The following is a 21,031-nucleotide window of genomic DNA, read 5'->3' on the forward strand; positions in this document are numbered from 1 at the left end:
GGCACCCCCAGAAGTGGGCTCAAAACCCCCAGTAGCACCGGTGCCATTATCACAACCATCCGTACCATCTGCTGGGGACACCTCTCACCTTCTGCTGGGGACACCCCTCCCTCCAATGTAAGCACTGGGGTGTGCTGGGGTCCCCCCAGTGCCACCTCAGGTGCTCCGAGGCACTTCTCCATGCTGTTTGGCACGCTTGCCTTGATTTTCACATCTATAAAAAGACTTATTTTCACCGATTTAATACTGTTGGGGCTCCGTACTCTTTGGATAGACACTCCCAGGGAGCTGGGGGGTTGTTTGGGCCTCAACGCCCGGTGGCAGCCGCCCCGCGCCCCCCTCCCCCCCCCGGGGCTTTCACATGGTCCTGGCAGCTGCTGGGGGACGCGTCTCCCCTGTTGTCCACGGGCTGAAAATGGGGTGGGAGCAGCGAACCCCGTGTTTTCCTGCAGCACAGCCCTGCTGTCCCCACGGTGTGAGGCAGCACATGGGGGTCCCGGCACTGCAAACCCTCCCAGCCAGGGGGGCAGCTCAGCCACCTCAACGTCGCCAGGGGAAACCCCCTGGTCCCCACTTGGGTGGGCGCGCTCTGCCCCTCCGGGCCCTGCTCCCCACGGCCCGCGGAGTGCCGCTGCCTGCCGGCGCTGCCCGGGCTCGCTGCACGGTGGGCCGGCGGCTGACCCTCACGGCTGCACGGCAGGTCGGCGGCGGACGTCGCCGCAGCGCCCCCAGCCCCCCTCCGCAAAACCGCCATTGACCCCGGACCCCCGGGCAGCGCAGACCCAGCATCCCCCACGCCCCTCACGCAGGACCCCGCCCCCTCCCGCTCTAACCCCGCCCCCTCCCGCTCTAACCCCGCCCCTCCCGCTCTAACCCCGCCCTTCGCACATCCCCCAATCAGACGGCGAGGTGGGCGGGACCAAGAGGGGGCGGGCCGCGGCCTCCATTTTGTTAAGACGTGACGGACGCGAAGGGGGCCCCTGGCGACGGCGCGGCGGTTGCTAGGGGCGGCGGGCTCTGGCGGTTCTCTCGGCGGCGCCAAGATGGCGGAGGCGGTGGTGGAGTTGCTGGAGCGGGCGGCCCGGCGGGAGGCGCCGCTGGAGGAGCTGCGGGCCCTGCGGCTCGCCGTGCAGGCCGTGCCCCCCGCGGCCCTCCGCGCCCGCCTCAGCGACGACCACCTGGGAGCGCTCTTCGCCCTCCTCAGCGTCAACAACCGGTGAGCGGCGGCTCGGTGTCGCGGCCTGGCCCGGCCCCGCCGCCTCCTCTCCCCCCTTCCCCCGGAGCGGGGTGGCTCCTGCTGCTGCCTCGTCTCCTTCCCTGCCCTCCTTCAGGGCGGGGGCTGGCACAGCTGAAGTTGTGCGAGCCGCTGGCGGCGTCCTTCTCCTGAAAGGCTTGGGTTTCTCTCTGTCCCATCCAGGGAGCAAGTGTCTGCGTGTGTTTCCATCCTGGAGAGGCTCCTGCGGGCCCTGGACCCGGTCTACGTGATTCAGAACCTCAGAGAAGAGCTTCAGAAAGGGCTTTTCCACCCCGATGACTCCGTGAAGATCCTCACCATATCTCAGGTACAGGGTTTTCCTCCGGGAGGAGGGGATGGAGCTCTGTCTTGAGCCAGGTTGGGTTAGGCCTAATCAGTTACTGTTGTTTCATGTCTTAATTTGTGATAGAAGCACTACATCAAGTGTTACCTGCAGGAATTGTGCTCTTAGGTGCTTATGCAATTTTGGATAAATACCGTGTAATGTGTTGGTATGCAGTGCTTCATGACGTGGCTGTTAAACACAACGTATAAAACTATGTCTTGACAGAAGTATCTTGTAAATGAATCTGTCACGTCTTCTGGATAAAGCTTTCTATGCCAGCACTGACAGTGGGTGCCGTAAGAATACAGCAGGTGCTGTAAGAATTAATTGCAGCAACATCTTGATATTCAGGATACTTTGAACAGTATTGTGGGAGCACTGAAGAGGAATAGGAGGTAGTAACTTGACACTTGCTGTGTTGATTTAAAAAGACAGAATTGTGCAATGTTGTGGTTTGGAATGGACTTCCAGAGGCTTCATGTCCAGCCCCCAGCTAAAACTGTGGCCAGCTTGCAGCAGGTGTCTTAGGGTATTGTCCAGTTGAGTTTTAAGTGTCTTCAAAGATGGTGATTTTGTCTGTCTGGAACTTTTTCCACTGTGCCCTTATTGTGCAAAAAGTTTTTGGTTTAATGTTATTTTCTATACTTAATCATTTCTTTAGGTTGGGAGGATTGTGGAAAATTCAGATGCTGTTACAGAAATTCTCAACAGTCCTGAACTATTACGGCAGATAATAAATTGCATCGGTGGAGAGAAAATAGCAGTGGCTAAAGAAGTAAGCGTTGCTTTCTTTTTTTTCTTCCTCTACAAACTGATGTAGGCAGTGCACAAAACGCCTTTTTTTAGTGTCTGATGACAGCCTCTACTCTTTATAAAGAAAAGAGCGCTTGTGTTGCTTGAGAGATGTTTTAAGCATATAGGTGCCTTAAGCCCAGAAATTACTTAAATGTGATAGAAAATTTACCTAGAATTGTTGTCTTCCAGTAGCTGTTGATGCCAAAGTGAACTCATAGATCTGAATTTGATGCCAGAGACTTTGATCACAGTAACCGTTACTAGCTCTTGTAAAGGAAAAGTGAACACAATTACAGTTTTAGATGTATAACTTGATTTAATGTGCTAGTTTCAACATTCTTTACTAAGTCCGGTCATCTTGGATTTTCTTCTCTCTTTGGTTTTGCTGTTTGTTTTTAATAATAAGCTCTTGGTTTTGCTTCCAGGCCATCAAGTCTCTCTCAAGAATAGCCCAGACGCAAGATGGCTTGGAGGCTTTATTTGTGAGCAGTTTGTTGAGTGACTTGAAAAATGTCATGGCAACAAACGATGTTGTTCGATACAGAGTATATGAGGTAGGGATGTGATCCATGTTAGCATTGGAATGGCATGATAATGCAGTTCTCTTGGACTGTAGTTCTGAATTACAATCTGGATTTTATGGCTTGCTTTCAAATTAGTGTTCATTACTGCTTTACAAATTTTTTCTTTATGCCTACATTTTGTCAAGACTAGAAAGGAGTAGGAAGAGTACAGCAGTGTTGGCCCTCAAATAATGTCATAACTTCTCTTTCTTAGTTTATGGTACAAAAATGTGAAGTACTGTTTATATCTTGTATTTGAACTTGTGGTGCCTAGGGCGTTGGAAGAGCTACACAGTTACTAAAGATGTAATAAAGTACTTGCTTCTCTGGAAGCTGCGGTAGTCACTCCACCTTTGGATGTGAAGTGCTAGTGAAACTTCCGGAGGGAGGAACAGAGAGAGATGCCAGGTGTGCCAGTCTAGCTGTGTATGGCAAAGGAGAAATAATACAGTTTAGCTATTCTAGACCTTAATGGGGATAGCCACAATGATCCTTTGAAGAAAAGATGACTGTGAATAGAAATCAAATGCATGTGCTGTCAACTCCGGAACTCCTTATGAACTTGTTTGAAGCAAACATTTAGGTTAATTATGGAAAAAATAATGAAATTCTGTATTTCATATATATATATGTGTGTGTGTGTGTGTGGTTAGCTAGCATTAGAAGACTTGGTCATTACTGTGAATTGTTATCATTATGGTTTTTTTAAACAATCTTCCCCCCTCCCCATGCTTTTATTTAGTTAATTGTTGAGATTTCTTCGGTGTCAGCAGATTCGCTAAATTACTGTGCAAACAGTGGATTAATATCAGAGTTAATTGGAGAGCTGACTGGAGATGATATGCTGGTCAGGTATGTTGGTAGTCAATTTGCCAATGAGATTTCCCCTATTGTTAAAACTCTGATGTTTGGTATTAACATAACACTCTTTAAACACATTTTTGTATGTTTCTTGTGGAACACTTTATCTGCCTCTTCTTTAATAGTCTGGAATGTAGAATACTGTATACTTAAATTTGAGAACCAAGGTGAACTTTCCTCAGTATATTGTTATAATTGTAATGCTGGGCTGTGGTATAAACACTTGAGAATTCTTTCTAGCTGTATCCTTAAGTAAGATATCTGAGTGAGCTTGGCGGAGCATTGGACAGTTAGGGTAGTTAGTTTTTGGTTTGTTTGGATTTTGTCTTAAGGGTAGAAAACCTGTTTTTCTTAGAGTACTGCAAAACCTCATCTGAAATAGGCCAAAATAACTGTTTGTCTGTTACAGAGCTACATGTATAGAGATGGTGACTTCACTGGCCCATACCCCACATGGGCGTCAGTATCTTGCTCAACAAGGAGTTATCGATAAAATTTCAAACATCATTGTTGGTGCGGAGTCTGATCCTTTCTCAGGCTTCTATTTACCAGGTTAGACCATGCATTTCTTGTTTCCAGTGTTTACTGCTTCCTTTTATTAAGGAGTTAAACTGAGAGGACTGTTAAGTCTCTGTTTTGAAAGCTCATATGAATCTTTGACTGTTAGAACGTGTCTATTGGGTGTTTACAAAAAATGCTGAAGGATAGGCTAACACATGAGTAACGTTACTCATTAACAGTGGTAGTACATGTAAGATCTGGAGAGACTGTACTATAGGTTTTACGTTTGTGTTATTGTAGTCTTTTTTTTATGAATTAAAAAAGGCAGCTGTTACATCATGAATTTAAGTAACTTCCAAAATATTGGCTTGTTCCTTAGTTCTGTCCTTACTGTGATGCCTTTCACAAACAGTATTCAGACTTAAGTTTGTTTATGATGCTGAATTAATATTAATAATTTAATGTATATTTAATTTTGCCATTGCTAGTTACTGTTCCTTCATTCTGAATTCTTTTTTTTTTCTTTTTTTCTTCCTCTCAGGATTTATTAAATTTTTTGGAAATCTGGCTATTGTAGATAGTCCACAGCAGATCTGTGAACGGTACCCTGTATTTATGGAAAAAGTCTTTGAAATGGCAGAAAGTCATGATCCGACCATGATTGGAGTGGCTGTGGACACACTAGGAATCCTGGGATCAAATGTGGAAGGCAAACAGGTTTTACAGAAAACTAGTTAGTAGCTTTTTTTTTTCCCCCCACCCCCCAATAAAACTTTCTCAGTATGTCATAATATACAAGAGTGAATTGGTTTGGTGTAATTGAGAAAGGAATTGAAAAATGTATTTATTTATTTATCGAGTAATCAAGGGTGTCTGAATAGCTGTGCTATACCAGATAAAGCGTTTTTTTAAACTCTCTTGCCAGGCATGGCAGTGCAAAATGACTGGCAGCTAGAATTCTGGTATCACAAGCGTGATTAGAATCATTCTCTTCTAGTGAGCTGCATCATATGAATCATCAGTAGTTGTGTTATATTTTGGATCCCTCTGGGTCTACTGATGTCATGACCTTCTCACCAGAATTAGAAAACCATGAACTTTCATGTAATGATGCTTTCCATAAAGACAGCATTGTTCTTCTTTACTGCAAAACTGTTCAGAGGATTGAAAAATATGTGCTAGACTTCTTGCTGCTAGTCCAAACTTTGGTTTTGAAGTGAAAACCTTTATTAGCAGGTAGCTACTGGAGCATTGTAGAACAGGATTGAAGGTTTCTAATTACAAGTGTACTTAAGTCCATACTTCCCAAGGTAACTCAATTGACACAAATTAATTTTTGGAAATGTTTGAATAGTCTGGAGAATTAACATAAAAGCTTTGGATTTGCCAGTCTTAGATCCATATGAAGCAAAGAGAATCTTACGCTGCTTTTATTGGAGTGGATCAAGAAGTTGCCTTTCTCAGGCTTAATGTGCAACACTGTGCCAGTTAATGTAGTATAATGTTACTGACAGGTAACACTCTACTCCTGTAGAGGTCTGTCTGAATTAATTAAAAGCACTTTGTTTTTATTTTCAAAGGAAGTAGGTTTCAAAATCTGTTAAGCAGAATAGGGCACCAGGCAAAGAATGCCCCCACAGAGTTACGACTTCGATGTTTGGATGCAATTTCAGCTCTTCTTTATTTGCCTGTAAGTTTTTTGTGATTTGGTTTGTTGTCTCTTTTTTTTCTTTGACGTCTACAAGAATGAAATTATTGTGCATCTGACTAATTGTGTGAAGACCTTTTGCAGCATCTAGCTTAGGCAGTAGTGATAGCTTTCTAGTATTCTGTATCGTTAACTTCGCTATTTTGAAATTCCCTGATTTATTTGTTTGCTTAAAGTTTGAGTTTGTAAGAAGCCAGGTGTTCTGAAATCTCTTTATAAAACACAAAGTCAAGAGACATTGGTGAGGAAAGAGACTAAACACTTAAATATTCTTGTTCGTTAAAGGAGTAGTGGCAAACTGCTCTAATCCCTGTATATGTTCTTTAGATCCAGTGATCTGCTTTTAATAGCATAGCTCCAAGTGAGGGAGTAAGCCGTTTTCATTTGTCTTGCAGAGCTGTACTGCAGCACAGCACTTACCTTTTGTATCAAGATCAATTTATTTAAATCTGTCCTCCAAGCTAAATGAAGTACAGAAGGCCATTTCTTCATTCCTGAAAATAAGTTGAGAATTTAAACCATTTCAGTTTAATCTGCCAGGAGTTTGTTTTGAATAACTTCCTTAACTATTGAACGTACACTCAAAACTTGAAAGTTTTTCGTAATCCTAATCAAACTCTTTCACTTTTGTATGTGAGTGTAGCCAGAGCAGCAGACAGAAGACCTTTTAAGGATGACTGAATCATGGTTCACATCCTTGTCTAGCCAGCCGCTGGAACTCTTCAGGAGCATCAGTACTCAACCGTTCCCTGATCTGCACTGCGGGGCTTTGCGGGTTTTTACTGTAAGTACTTCTTGTTTTCAAAGATTACATAGTGAATTGTATTGCCATTCAGTCTCAGATATTTTTAAGTGAATGCCACAGACTTCTTGCTGAAGCCCTGAAGCAGTCAGAAATAAGGCCTTTCTCATTGTGCCCCACTTGCATTCACCATTTAAATAATGCAGCAGACATGTCATGTTTTTAATGCTTATTTTCTTGTAAATTGGAGAGATACAAAATGAAAACAAAAGCACAAGCTATGCTCTAGGGTGCTGCTTAAATGTCAGAGGCACTGCTGTGATAATTCACTTAAGACTTTAAAGATAAGCACTGAGCTGTACTTGTTTTCCAGTGTTAAACCCTGCTGCTTGATTTGAGTGTGTAACTATTCGTAGAACAAATATCCAATTTAATTTTTTTCTGTTCCTTGGCTATTTGCATAACAGCCTACCATGTAACTGTTTTTTCATTTGTTTTTAAAATGAGGTGTTTCCCCTTCCCCCCTCTTCTTTTTTTTTTTTTTTTTTTTCCTTCATGTTTAGGCTATTGCAAATCAACCATGGGCCCAGAAGTTGATGCTTGACAGTCCAGGGTTTGTGGAGTACATTGTAGACAGATCTGTGGAGCCTGACAAAGCTTCGAAGGATGCCAAATATGAACTGGTTAAGGCCCTTGTAAACTCTAAAACGATTGCGGAAATTTTTGGAAATCAGTATTACCTGAGGCTTAGGGCTTACTTGCGTGAAGGCCCTTATTATGTTAAGGCAGTTTCTACTACAGCCGTGGAAGGAGCAGAGTAATGTCACTGATAACTTGGTTCCCCTTCTTACAAACAGTGATACTGAAATAGATGTTAAGATAAAAGGTGTAAAGACTCTCCACACTGGAGTCTCTCTAAGTTGTCTGTTCAAAGGAATCTGAAGCACTTTGACTCTATTTGAAATGAGAGTCTTGAGAGCAAATAAAAACCCTATAGGGCACAGCGTAGTTTCCCATAGAATGTCATGGCAGAAGTTGTCTGCGTACTGTTGTGAGACAAGTAACCACAGTAAGCACTCATCAACTGCTGCCTGTGTTTATTTTGCAGAAGTTACTACTGTTTGGTTAAACAGTTTTTGGGTTTGGAGTTCCTATCGTGTTTTCTCAGTAGATTACAGTTCAATTAAAAATAACCACAAACACCTCGAGGTTTGTAACCTCACATGCTGCCATAGTGTCTCTCTTTATTAAATGTTTAATATCTGCCAAAGTTGGCACTTGCATGGAAAATGCTCTTTTAGCCAGTCATATTTTGTCAGAAACTGTTGGTAAGAGTAAGTTAGTAACGTTCTGTCCACATGAGGGAGTACGAACTGGATTCTCTTATATTTTCAACTTGCTGAATGTGAGTCTTGCTTGAATAAATAAACCTAAATATTGTTTACATTTTATGCTGAGGATGAAGAAAAAGCTTTTAGCCCTTCTAAAAACAAGATTAGTGCACACTAATGTATAAAACCAAATTGGGAGCTTTGTCTCCCTTGTTGACTGCGACTTTGTATGGCAGCTCAGGTTACTTGCTCGAAAGGAGCATGAGCCATAGCACTACAAGTCTACTTCAGAACCAAATCTTAAATTGTTTACGCTATTTTTTAAGAGATAAATTTTTTTAATTTTAAGTGTTGTTTTGAAAATGCCATTTTAGTTGCCCGAGTTAGATAAAAGGGTAAAACCATAAAGCTTTCATGTTTAAGGGCATGAACTGAGTTAGGAGTATGGAAATGTAGTACCCTATGAAGCTGTAATCTTTTGAAGATGGTCAGCTAGCTGCAGATGAGAAACAAGACTAGTTGGACACTCTAGTGACACTTGATGTGTCTTTGTCCATAAAGAGAGACCATAATGTATGTTATACAAAAGGTTTTTATTATTTTTGTTGAGGATGTAAGAAGCAGATCTGAGGAATAGCTGGGGGGAGCAAAATAAGAAGTGAAATTACTTTTGGGCTTATTGTAGTAGTGTGCCAAGTCAGGTATACCGCTGTGGAAAGCACTCGTCCTGTGTCCCCACTCTGCGAAGTGAAGCAGGATGATCTAGTCATGTAGTAACTCTCCTCTTGCTTTGTAGCAGCTTTGAGCTGCAGCAGAGGTGATGGCATTGCCTGCCAAAAATCGCTGGCGCGGAGTCAGAGTGGGCTCAGAGGAGCAGGGTATTTGGGGAAGATCCCTTGATGTTTAATACACTATCTGAACGCAGGTGGTCTACCTTGTTGCTTATGATCCAAGATGTACAAAAATTGTCATCCAACATTACGCTACTGCTAATGCTTTCATCCTAGATATGCATAATAAACATCTGCTAGTGAGAAGTGCGGTATGCAGTGTCTCATTTGTGAACGGAGAGAGCACAGAAGCTTCATGAATCCTGCATCCAGAAAACCCATGAAAGCACTAAAAAAGAAACGAAAGAGTATAGAAGTCCTTAGTTTGCACTTGTATTGGATAATTCAGCTTTGTTGTTTGAGGTGGCTTTGTGCGCTAGTAGCTCTGTATGAGCTGTATACTAAATTCTCAGTAAAAGAAATAAATATGTAAACCTTTTCTGCAATTCATGAGTCTCTTCCATGTGTGTTTTCAGCTGTTGCTTTTGAAAGCTACTCTGTGTGCTAAGTCTTTAGCATCTGCTTTGCATGGTACGTTTGCCAAATGCAATATTTTAGAATACACAGAGATGCCAAACAAGGGATTTTTTTATATATGCACATATGCTTTATTTTCTTGGGCTTTGAGCTCAACATTCTGATTAATTGATCAGGCGCTTACCCCTTATTTTCATGTGTTGTTCCCTACCAATCCTGTATATTGCCATAGGTTTTATATGGTGCTGCTGGTGTATCTTATATACAATGGAAAAAATGTAAGTGTGTTGTACCTGTCCTCCCCCCCTGTAAACTAACAGGTGGGGATAATGGAGGGAAAAAAACAGAAGAGGAATGATGGAAAAGGAAAACTGAGGTCACATGCTGAACTTGATGAACTTGGTTTAAAAAAAACCCACTAAAACCAACCAACCAAAAAACCCAAAATGACAACTCCTCGTTTGACCCTGGTTAACAAGCAGCATAATTTGGTACTTAAGAACTGTGGAGCCTTCAGAGCATACCTCCAATTCCTTCGGTCACAGCGGGAAGGGTAGGTGGGGCTCTCGAAGGTACATGTCTGTCTCCTTCCCATGTGTGTCTGTCACAGCTGTAGAATGAGTCTGTCCACCTAGCCTTTTTGCTGCTGAAAGAGCTGAAACGGGGGAGTTAATCTGGAGGACGTAGGCATGGGTGGGTTGTGTTCTGTGACTGATTCCTAATTTGGGGAATTTTTATATTTAGAGTAAGGTCGTTGTTGCCCATGTGCTGGTGAATCTGTTCTGACTTCACTGCTGATGCTGTTCTCCAGCATAATGTTACTCACAGGTGTTAAGGCCAGAAGGGACCATCCCAATCATCTACTGTGACCTCCTGTGTTACAAAGGCCGTATGATGGTATCTGGTCATATCTGCACTCAGCTGAATGATCTGCGGTGAAATCAAATAGCATTTATTGAACTTCTAATATTGATTCAAATTTTACATTCAAGAAAACAAATTGTTTAGCAGGTAGACTGAACTACGCTTCCTCACACTTGAACCCAATTATTCCTCTATTTCTGTTCAGAGTTTCTCTAACTTCTGGACACTGGCTTTTGGCATGGCTTTCATGCGCAGACCTTGGAGTCCAATGCTGTCTCGGGTACACTCAGGCCAAAATAAAGTCACCTGCTGGCCTCCTTCAAATGATTAATTGGCAGTTAATTACTGTTTGTTCTGTGCACTTTTACTGCTCCTGCCCTGCACCATGATTTCTGAAATACAGATAATCATAACTGGAAAAACATGTAACTAATGTTATCAATGATACAACCAACAGGGAAAACAGCATCTCTATTTCAGCAGTTTCATAGACAGAAACAAGTGGAGCAGCTACTTAAATTACGAGCTTAAAGAGGGGGAAAAAAAAAAATGTTTCGGCATTGAGTAAGCTACTGCTTGTGTTGGGTGTTTTTCTGATGCCATGACTGACAGAAATACAAGATTCTTTCACAAGTGAGTTAGATTTCTCTCCTAGAATCTCCCCGGGCTGTTTACCTAAGCAATTCCCATGGTGGTTCAATGTCTGTTGCCATTCTAAGCTGTTCTGTATTTTCCCTGGTATTGTAAAACAGGCTGCTCAGAGCTCCCGGCTGTGGACAGAAAAATTCCCCTCTGTTACTAAACAATTTTGAAGGAGATGATGCCTCACTCAGATACAACATGCAGAAGGAGTTTTGGCATAAGGTAGGGGACTTCAGGAGTCTGGAAAACACTGGATGGATACGGATGAAGTTTCTTGGAGTACTTTTTTTTTTTTTTTTTTTTTTAATTGTATGCATTCACTTGTAGGTACTTAAGTAGCTAGAGTACATACAGTTCATCCCTTCCTGCTGTAACACACTATAGCATTGAGAATCCACTTTCTGTTGCAGGGAAGAGAGCTAACCTTGAGAGGAGATCGTTATTACTAAATATTAACAGGTAAAACAGCTGGTAAAAGAAAATTTAGACTTCCTTTGCAGAAGTTAAAACTTAATTGATGAAATGAAGAACCTCATTTTTCAGTATATCTAAGTTAAACTGTTTGAACTTATCAACATAGGTCAAAACCTTGCAGGACACCAGACCATAGTAAGTTTCCAGTAATGAGCAATCGTTCCCGTCACTTGTTTCCTTCCAGTCTTTAAATAACTCATCCTCTTTCATGTTGGAAGAGGTGAAAATGAATTTATAGCAGCATCGATTGTAGCTGATGTGCTTTTCCCCAGAAAACCGAGAGCTATGAATGGGAGCGATGCCAGCTTTTTTAGCACAGATCCCGACAAAAATATCGGGGGGCACTGAAACTGGCACCTCCTTGGTGGCCACATACACCTTGCGAGCGACGTCCTGGGACATGACAAAAGCGCTCCCGTCACAGTAATCGGGGTAGAACTCCTCTGGGTATTGATGGATGGGAATAAAGCCAGGGCTCGCCGGGTCTCTGTCAGGCACTCCTTGATGAACGACCCTCCCAAGGTAGATGTCCTCCAGCTGTGTTAAGCTAAGCAAGTATCCAGCCAGACTTGGAATACCGACAAACACGTCTTCATCTGTTTTAAGAATATACCTTGCATGGGGACAGAAAGTCACCGTCCACTCCACGCTCATCAACATCTTCTGTGTCTGTGTCTCGGGGGAATCGATGAAGCTGCCTTCAATAATGTCTCTGTGCTTTTGAGACTCCTCATTGATCTCCTGCTGGGTGGTTACTGAAGCTGGCTTTCCTAAAGCAAACAGAGTCAGGACAGCATAACCTCGGGTGTCTGTCACGTTGCCCCACGTCTGCCTGATCACGTTGCGCCTTGTCCTGTTTTCTGGGCTACTGCAGACAAGAACGAGCAAAAATATCTCTTGGTCGGAGCATGTTGCTGCGCTGCGGACCGTGTAAGAGAGATTGGCCTTTAGAGGATCCGTATCTAGCTTCCTGGCCCTCTCCCGAATGTCAAGAGCCTTTGCATCGGTGTAAGAAAGAGGCAATGACCGCAGGAAGTATTCCTCCAGTAAATCTGCTCCGAAAAGCAGCACGTGGAAAAGCAAGAAGTTAAAGAGAATGAAGCACCACTGGTGAGTCCGGAGCCTGCAGAGTGTCAGCTGGGGAAGAGCAGACATGGACACTGAATTCTCTTGCTACTAGAACAGAAAAGCTTTCCTTCCTTTTATAATATATTAATGCAAAAAAATTACGACTTTTAGACTGTGGTCTTTGTGTTCTTAGTGTAAGGCTCTTTTTCCTCCTAGAAACCTGAGCAACCCTATTCTTGTGGCACAGCGAGATCCCAAACTGAGAAGGATGTTGCTATGCTGTAGGTGAGAAGGCTTCTTTCTGTGCATCCATGCATGGAAGTACTGAGGAATAACCTGCAATTAGTATTTTCTGGGTTTAACCTGTTACTGGAGGCCTGAGATGAGGACCTATAATGTTAATGTGTCCTCAAAGGAGAGCTTTTGGCAAGCACCATGTGAAAGCTGGCAGGGTAAGGAGCTGGTGGGGAAACTGTTATCGCCGCTGTCGTGCGGGTGCAGCATCGTGCTAGCCCCTGTGCTGCAGCTGAGTAACGAGCCCGAGCACTCACCTGCATGGCAGCAGGAGTTCTCCCTGCGGCGGGGTCCACGTTAACGTCGGAGGCAGTTTCTCCCTGGCAGAGGCTTGCTGGACAGCATCTGTATCTGGGTCTGCAGGATCCAGTTACTGCCCAGTACCCAGACACCGGCTTCCAACCGCCTGGGTGGGGGGAAAGATGATCCCAGGGAGCGATCGCATTGCAGCTGCGTAACACACAAAGCGAGCAAAACTCTAGCCGTTCCCTTTATTAATTTCTGGCACTTGGGCTTGGGCATCTGAGAAATAAGTGAAGCGACTGCTAGTGCTCGCTGGGTGAAAGGGGTCCCCCCAGTGCTGTTGCAAGTCGGTGCCACCTCTGCCCGTTTGTTGCTGTTTTTCTGGGCTTTTCTTTTTTACAGCTGTGCCATTTTGGTGTCGGTTCGCCAGTCCATGGCAGGTAACCCCCACATTGAGCACTCTGCATCTCCTGAGATGGAGATGTGGGGTGTGAACTTGTGGGTTTGCCTTGTGTGAGGTCCCCACGGACACGGAGAATGCCCCAAGGCTGTGGGCACTGCGGCTGTCCCTAGCATGCGGGGAGAGGGGTACCAAGAGGCCCCCCCTGTGCTGGGCTTGCAACTGCAGGAGCTGTGAGCCTGCTCCAGGTGAGGTGCCTCACTCTGCTGTCTTGATTGCTCCAGAGTTAAGGAAGCAGAGGGCATCGGTCAGTACCAGGCTGACTCCTTGAAGCCAGGCGCGAAGAAGAAGGGGCTGTGCAGGGAGCTGGCGGTGCTCAGCCAGAGGGCCTGTGGCCAGGAGGCTGGGGACATTCTGCTGCGTCCCCCCCACCTCTCACGGCTCTCGCATCCATTTAGTGAAGCGAGGCTGTGAACTGTAAGAAGCTGTGTTGGAGGGTCCTTTGCTTTCTGTCCACACAGTGTCACCCTGTGGTTTTAAATGACTGTATGTATTTATGCTTTTGTGGTGGTTGCGTGTCCTAGTGAAGAGCAGCGATGATCTACTCCTGGCCGGGCTCCTGCCTTCGGCGGTGGCCTCGGCTGTGCCAGAGGCTCCACGTGTTAATGTTGGCCCAGCCGCGGGCTGTGCTGGAGCTGCCTGGGCTGGGGAGCCGCGGGGGACTGGAAGTGCTGGAGGGGCAAGTGCCAAAGACACCACAAACAGGATGGAGGTGTCAGCAGGGGTGAGAGCTGGGTTTGGCAGCAGGGCTGTGAGCCGTGGGGCCCGTAGAGCACTGACGGGGGAGCAGGGCTCGTGGGTCCTGGGCAGCTGGAGGGGCGGATGATGGCACTGATGCTGTTTGATGGGCAAATTGTGGCAGGAGGTGTCAGCCTCCTTCAGCACAAATATGGGAACTCCAGCCTCTGTGTGAAAGCAGAGAGAGAGGTGGTGATTTTTTATTTTTATTTTTTCATTTTGAAAATATTTCTCATAGATAAGGATGCATTTCTGTTAACTGCATCCTTGGGTGAAAGGGCGCAAGGAGAATGCAGCGTTGCTGTGGTTTGCCTTAGCTGTGTGCCTTGCGAGGGTGTGATGCTCTGACTGTTGCAGTCCTCCCTGAAGCATCCTTAGGGGAGCCTGTATGCGGCGAATGAAGAGACGGGATGCAGCTTGATGCAAGCAAATGTCAATTTATTGTACAGAAGCACGAGTTTTTATACACTTTCAGAAGCTGCGCGTTTTAAACAGATTGGTTCTTGAAGCTAAGCCTTGCATCCTAGGCAATCCCTGATTGGTGGTTAACTACCATCAATTAACCGCAAGGTGTTACCTTTCCTTGGTGCCAACCTTGGCGCCATCCGTCTCCCACTCCCCTGTGCTCTGCAAACATGCCCCATCATGTTAATTGTTGTCTAGACAAGCTCGAGCACATTCCCCTCAGCTAACTGATTGCCATGCATGGTCCTAGTTTCCAGACCGCTCCTGCACCTGTATCAGCCAGATGTCCCAGGGAGATGGAGAAGAACTTTGATTTCTGGCTTGGGGTGATGGAGGGTTAATTCTCCAGCTGTGGCTGAGCCCCCCAGCTCTCCCAGTGCCTGCCCCTGGTTCTGTGGCAGTGTGGGGAGCACTTTCCCATGCATGTTGGGTAATCTGCACTGATGTAGAGAGCAGCTGGAATGACAGGAGAAACCAGGTCCCCAAAGTGTGGTCACAGCTTGGGAGTACATAGTGTCCCTTTGAAAGATGGCCCAGACACACAGAGTGTGCAAGTCCCAATGTGGACCTGGGCTTTAGGCTCTCCAAAACTCGGAAGAACTCCTTTCACAGAGCTTGTGTGTCAGCTGGGCTACAGCTTCATCTGGACCAGCCTCACAATCATTATAATCCTTGCAGAAGTTGTGCTTTGAAGCTTGGCAGGCTGTGATCATGGGAAGTGTCAGTTAAATGTGTTCTCTGAAATAAAAAGCTAATGAGGAAATATTTTTAATGTACAATAATATAGCACTATAGCCCCAGATACCCATCCTGGGAAAAAAATTCCTCCTTTGAAGATGCTCCGTCTCCATCTAAACCATTTAATAAGCAAATAAACACTAGCATTTGAAACCACTTGCTTTAAAAATTGTGCATTTTTAGAATAATAATATAATAATAATAAAACCCACATGTGTATCATCCCTGTTGCAATTACGCACAGCATGGTGCTTGCTGTACTTCTGAAGTCATTTCTTCAGCACTGCTTTGTGGTGGCGGCAGGAACTTCAAACAGCCGTAGATATGGGGTGTATAAGATTAACACTGTCCAACCACAGCCGGGATGCAGGCAGCTCTTGGATGTGGGGTTTTGTTTATCTGAATGGTCTGGCTGAGTACCACTGGGAGGAAGTGGAGGAAGAGAAACAAAAAGACTGCTGAAGGGTAAAGTAACTCATCTGGGGGTGCCACAAACCCCCCCAGCTCCAGGGGGTTTGCCTGGGGGTGATCCCTCCATCGCCTTGAAACCCCAGGCTTTGGGCAACAGTAAAGCACAGCAGCTTATGATGATCTTATCTCACTTTTCAGATGGATAAAGTCAAACACGTTCAGGGAAAATCTCACCCTGCTCCGTGAGATCCAAGAATTCCCAGAAGAATTCACTCCAAGAAGAGTCAATTCAGGACCCCAGAGTGGCTGAAGTCAGGTCAGTCTGGGGAAAGCAGTGCTGCTCCTACAGCTCCACTTAAGCCCTGAAAAATCCTATGGCTATAAATCAGGGAAACAACCAGGAAAACAGGTTTTTCTGAGCCATGGGGCTATAATTTGCTTTATGTAAAACGCTTTCATGTTTTCCTTAAAATTGTACGTCCGAGCAAACCTCATTACGGCAGCGGTGATGTACTGATAACGCTGTAGACAACCTGACTGGCATATGAACAGTGAGTGCTTAGACTGAAGGATGTTTGGAGTTTGAGATTGGTTTTTTGGGGAGGACAGGGCCCTGAACTCCCGTGATATCCAAAGATAAAAGCAATGATGCCCACAGGGCGTTGGGAGATGCTGTTGAGCAGGATGAGCCTAGGACTGGAGCTGTGGGGCGGGCAGCTGTGGTGCAACGTGCTGCAGGGGAGCAGCCGTACCCACAGCTTCTTAAAATGTCTCTTAAAGTCTCCTGGTTTCCCTCGCAACGCTATGAACATTTGGAAGGGGGGAGCAGAGCCCGGCTTGTTTCGTTCTGCTCGACTCCACTTCATGAAAATGCGAAGGCTTTGGATGACGCACCGTTCTCCAGGCACTGGTGCAGGCGAGGGCGGGTGGATTGGGGAAAACCAGTGAAAATTGGTTTTTCCAATATAAATTTGCTCCAATATAAAAAAACCTTGAACTCTGCCTGCCCCAGGTGGCCGTGTGGTCACTCCGTGCTGCGCGCTGTCCTTCCCTGCAGGGTGGATAACCCTCTCCACCCCCACCACAGTCCCCCTGCTCCCAGTATCTTCCCAAAACCTGGGTCCATCCCAGGCAGGCTTTCAAATCTTTGCTCGACGACTCCTGCTCCAGAGATGTGCCAGATCCTGCCTGCGTAGCCCATCTGTGAGAAGGTGGGTTTTCCTTGCACAACAGGCTCTTTCCGTGAGGCACTCCCCGTGTCCTTGCCTAGCTGCTTCTTTTAAGGGTCAGCGATGTCCCCTGTCACAGAGCACCCTCTGTGGCCCCCAGCTGGGATGCTTGTGAGAGGGCAAAGCACTCCCAGGTGTTTTGGACCCTGACCAAAGGGTCGCCTCTATTTACAACCAGCCTTTCACAGTGGTTTACCGGTGTACGCGGACCAGATAGTGCAAGGGGCTGCCAAGGGACCTGCCTGGTTTTTAGTAACAGCATCAGCTGCAATAAATAAAAGGAGACAATTGTTTTGGCCTTAGTCACCTAATAGCAATGTTTTGACGTGAAGCTATGATTCAGCTCTTGCAGGCAATTCTTCACCTTAAGTTCTCTGTGAAGCTTGGGAGATGACGGAAGAGAAGGGTTTGTAAGAGTTACACAGGGTGCATCCATTTGGTTTTTGATATTTAACATCCCTTTTGGGTCTTATTAGTAGAAAACTTAAAAACAAGCTGCCAAACCAGAGCGCTGATACACCAGACAGATTAGCTGCTCCCAGTACACAAATGAGGGTGTCTTTTCTTCCTATTTAATGGCTCAGTTGACTGGGTTAAAAACATATTTTTATAGCCAAGTTCCTAGCATTCATTTTTTCTTTGCATACATCACTCTCAGAGTTACAGAGCTCTATCTTTTTGTATGGGTATGTTTGATTATTACTTCTTGAGTTTAATGACAGCTTTGACAACTAACTACCACTATATTCCGTGATAAAGACAGCTTAAAGCCTCTGTGTGTTCTCTAAGTGCTGCATTCAGGCTCAGAAATACCAAGCTAAATATAAGCTGAATGGAGAGAGCATGAGCTTGTGAAAAATGTCAGGTTGTGAGACCACGGGGCTCCAGCCCTTGGGCTGAGCTGGTTCCTGAGAGGTGTCTCTCTGCCAAGATGTCAAGTTGACAGAAAAGTTGCCTATTTTGCAGTGGACCAGAAGTTTCCCCCTTGTTAATTATTTTTCAAAGTGTGCTGCGCAGGTTGCTTTGCCTTGCCCTTTCATTCCCCGAAGTTAGACGCAGGCTGTATTTATGCCTGGAAAATCTGCATTTTGCATGAAATTCATTTGACATGCACAACATCCGAAGCGTTGGAATCTTGAATCGAGCTGCGCTTTGATTAAATTCAGTGCATGCTTTGACAATATTTGCAGCTGGGAGCTGATCAGGCATTGCTGTGCCTGACCTCATGGCTGCTCGGTAGTGGCAGTGATGCTGAGCAGCAAGCTGGAGCATTGCTTCTGGGGAGCATCTTGTGCTGGGTTTTTTTTTTGGGGGTGTACCCCTGTGTGTGATGTACCCAAAAATGCAAAGCTTGCCCAAGGCTGTGGAGGGGAACAGGAGCTGAGTGCAGGTCCTGGGGCTCACGCAATGCCCCAGCCCATCCTCTCTGCCTCCCATGGTGCTGGATGGACCCAGCCGTGCTCCAGCTGTATGGACCTGGGGGTGCCCCAGGGATGGGGAGGGGCCTGCAGCCCCCCAGTCGTGGCCAAGGCTCCTGCTAGTAGGGCTGTTCCCTGTTGCCCTCCTGTCAGGGGGTTATCGGGGAGCTTGAGCAGGACAAGGACACCCCCTGATGGGAATCGTCACTTGGCTCTAGAGCACTGTGGCACACTGGACTCGGGCACCACGTTCCGCAGAAGACGACTTTCTCTCTCTCTTGCCTCTGACTCATCCCACTGTTGCCTCCCACACATTTATTTATTGCTCTCCCAGACACTAAACCAGCAGAGCTGGGTCTCCGCCACCCTGTGCCGGGCCCTTCCTTGGGCAGCCAGGGCCAAGACCTGCCGGGGGTACGGCCACCCCCATGCTCAGCCCTCGGGGGGTCACGGATTGGGGGTTTGCCTTTCCCAGGAGACCCGCCCCAGCCCCCCCTGTGCTGCTCCCCGAGGCTGGCTCCACTCTGCAGAGCTCATGTGGGTGCACACACCACACGTGGCCAGGCAAATGGTGCTCAGCATCCCTGGATGTGCCCGTTCCCTGGCGTGCTGCACGCTCCCTGCCCCGGGGGGACACATCCCTTGGGACATGTGCTCTCTTGCTCCAGGGTGCGGCCGGGAATGCCGGGATGCTGAAGGGGCTTCCTAGCAGACCCACGGGTGCTGAGGGGGTCGAGAGGAGGAGGCACGGTGTCGCAGTAGGTATGTGAGATCCTGGTTAATTTTATATTTTGTTAAGAAGACAGTTGTTGGGAACTGAGGACTGGTAGCATCGGTGGCATTTTGGGGACCGCTGCAGCTGAATGTGGGGAGGAGCAGCTCAGCTAGACCCATGCACCCGAGAGGCAGAAGGGTGCCTTTGCTGAAATCACCACCCTGCCCCCCCTCCCCCCACCTGCCCCCCCTCCCCCCACCTGCCCCCCTCGGCTTTGGGAGTGCAGGGCAGGTGTGACAGCCCCAGGACAGGTACCCACAGCCCCCTGCCCAAGCGCCTGCAGGGATGAAAGACGATGTTAAATCATGGCAGCTGGGATGAAAAAAATCTTTATCACAAGGTAGTGCTGGCTGTGACCTGTAAGACCTAAAAGAGTTTCCAAAGAGAAGCAAGTTTGACTGCTCTTTATCTTGGAAGAGTAGAGGGGAAGGGCAGCATCCCCAGTGGGTGCTCAGGTGAGTGGCTGGAAAGGGGAGAGTGGGAAGAGAGCCCCAAAATTATGCAGAGGCTGAAGAAAATGCCTTGGGGAGGAGAGAGAACACTCAGCTTGTTGTGAAGAAAAGGAAGAGGTGGTTTGTGTTGTGATGTATTCTCATGGGGAGAAAATGCAGGATAAAAGCAGACTCTTGATCTAGTGTGAAGAGGCAGGCTTTGCCGCAGCTGGAAACTGCAGTCAGATGAATCCTCGTTAGGAGGAGGGGATGTGGCTGACTAACGAGTGAGGTGGGGTGTGTGGAAGCCACGGGAAAGAAGTACTAAGGGAGGGAGGTGTGGTGATCTCAGCATCCCAAATGTGTCCCTGGAAGCTGGGTGGTCCTGGGGCTGGCCAGGGACACGATGCCACTGTATGCATGTGCCAGGCAAGGGACAGGAGGATTGGATCAGCCCCTCTGGGCTCTGGCACAGATAGTTGTCCTCTGACAGAGAGTGTGTGAAACAGTCTTGTCTGGTATGGTGTGGGAGCAGAGATCCAACACAGCCCCTGGCCTGGATGTCCGCCTGTCCCAAAGGCAGCCAGCTCCCAGCATCCCAGGTACATCCAACCGGCCAGGCTCCTGCCATGCGGGGGGACAAATCTGGACCGTGCTCTGCCGGAGGGCAAGGAAGCTCAGCCCGGGGGCTGACACTGCTCCCAGCACCAGCAGTGTCACAGCAGAAATAAACCCCTGCCCCCCATTCTCTGTTTTACAACACACACTGTGCCCTGAAATACTTTCTGGAGTTAAAGAATAGCAGGGCAAGAAAAAAATAACCGATGGGGAAGGAAGGAGAGTGTTTTGGGTTTTATTCTATTAACTACACGTTGTAAGTGGTTTGTTATGGAGGACGGTCTTGTAGCCATTTGGCGGGAGATGGAGCAACGGCTGCAAGTTCTGCAGAGCCACAGAACTGATCCGTGCTGGGGCTGGGAACAGTCCCCAGGACCAGGGCTCCCCTTTCCCGGGTGGGATCCCACTGGTTGTCCCTGTGCCTGGTGGTGGGGCCTCTGCCTCAGCATCCCCCCTGCTCTGCAGCTGGCGGAGGGGTCCCGGTGCCCTTCCAGCTCCACGGCCACCCAACCCCAGTGAACGCACCGGGGTGGAGGGCAGGCAGGACCAGGCATTTGGATGCAGCGGTTGGATTGGGATGCTCTCTCCTTCTGGCTCTTTCTCTTTTGTTTTTAATTTCTTTTTTTCTCGCTGTCCCCACCCCACCCCCCCGTAACTGTTTTAAATAATTCCTCCTCCACGCCTGTGTTATCACCTAGCATGTCAATACGCTGCTGTGCCACCCACCCCTCTCCTCGCAGAGCTGCACATTGACATTTTGCACCCGATAATGTGA

General features: G+C 46.9%; 2 protein-coding genes across 5 annotated transcripts; one reads left to right on the top strand and one right to left on the bottom strand.

The window, feature by feature from the left end:
- The first annotated feature begins 949 nt into the window (after positions 1-949).
- On the top strand, positions 950-16,103 carry PSMD5 (proteasome 26S subunit, non-ATPase 5). Of its 3 annotated transcripts, none has more exons than XM_037399838.1 (10): positions 950-1,216; positions 1,418-1,562; positions 2,242-2,355; positions 2,801-2,929; positions 3,681-3,790; positions 4,209-4,351; positions 4,842-5,033; positions 5,881-5,990; positions 6,652-6,792; positions 15,984-16,103. In XM_037399838.1, the coding sequence occupies exons 1-10, from the start codon at positions 1,044-1,046 to the stop codon at positions 16,029-16,031; spliced, it is 1,305 nt and encodes a 434-aa protein (XP_037255735.1). In that variant the 5' UTR covers positions 950-1,043; the 3' UTR covers positions 16,032-16,103. The 3 variants fall into 3 exon arrangements, with proteins under 3 accessions (XP_037255735.1, XP_037255734.1, XP_037255732.1); XM_037399837.1 differs by lacking the exon at positions 15,984-16,103 and adding an exon at positions 11,005-11,115; XM_037399835.1 differs by lacking the exon at positions 15,984-16,103 and adding an exon at positions 7,314-9,345 and having other exon boundaries at positions 951-1,216.
- Positions 11,178-15,976, bottom strand: LOC119153382 (putative UDP-GlcNAc:betaGal beta-1,3-N-acetylglucosaminyltransferase LOC100288842). 2 transcript variants are annotated; one of them, XM_037399840.1, is made up of 3 exons: positions 14,907-15,976; positions 12,988-14,555; positions 11,178-12,505 (listed from the first exon to the last, which is right to left on the bottom strand). In XM_037399840.1, exons 2-3 carry the CDS (start codon positions 12,991-12,993, stop codon positions 11,405-11,407), a joined length of 1,107 nt encoding a protein of 368 aa, XP_037255737.1. In that variant the 5' UTR covers positions 12,994-14,555; positions 14,907-15,976; the 3' UTR covers positions 11,178-11,404. The 2 variants fall into 2 exon arrangements, with proteins under 2 accessions (XP_037255737.1, XP_037255736.1); XM_037399839.1 differs by having other exon boundaries at positions 11,178-14,555.
- Positions 16,104-21,031: the final 4,928 nt, after the last annotated feature.

Source organism: Falco rusticolus, chromosome 9 (assembly GCF_015220075.1).
Source record: "Falco rusticolus isolate bFalRus1 chromosome 9, bFalRus1.pri, whole genome shotgun sequence".
NCBI lineage: Eukaryota > Metazoa > Chordata > Aves > Falconiformes > Falconidae > Falco > Falco rusticolus.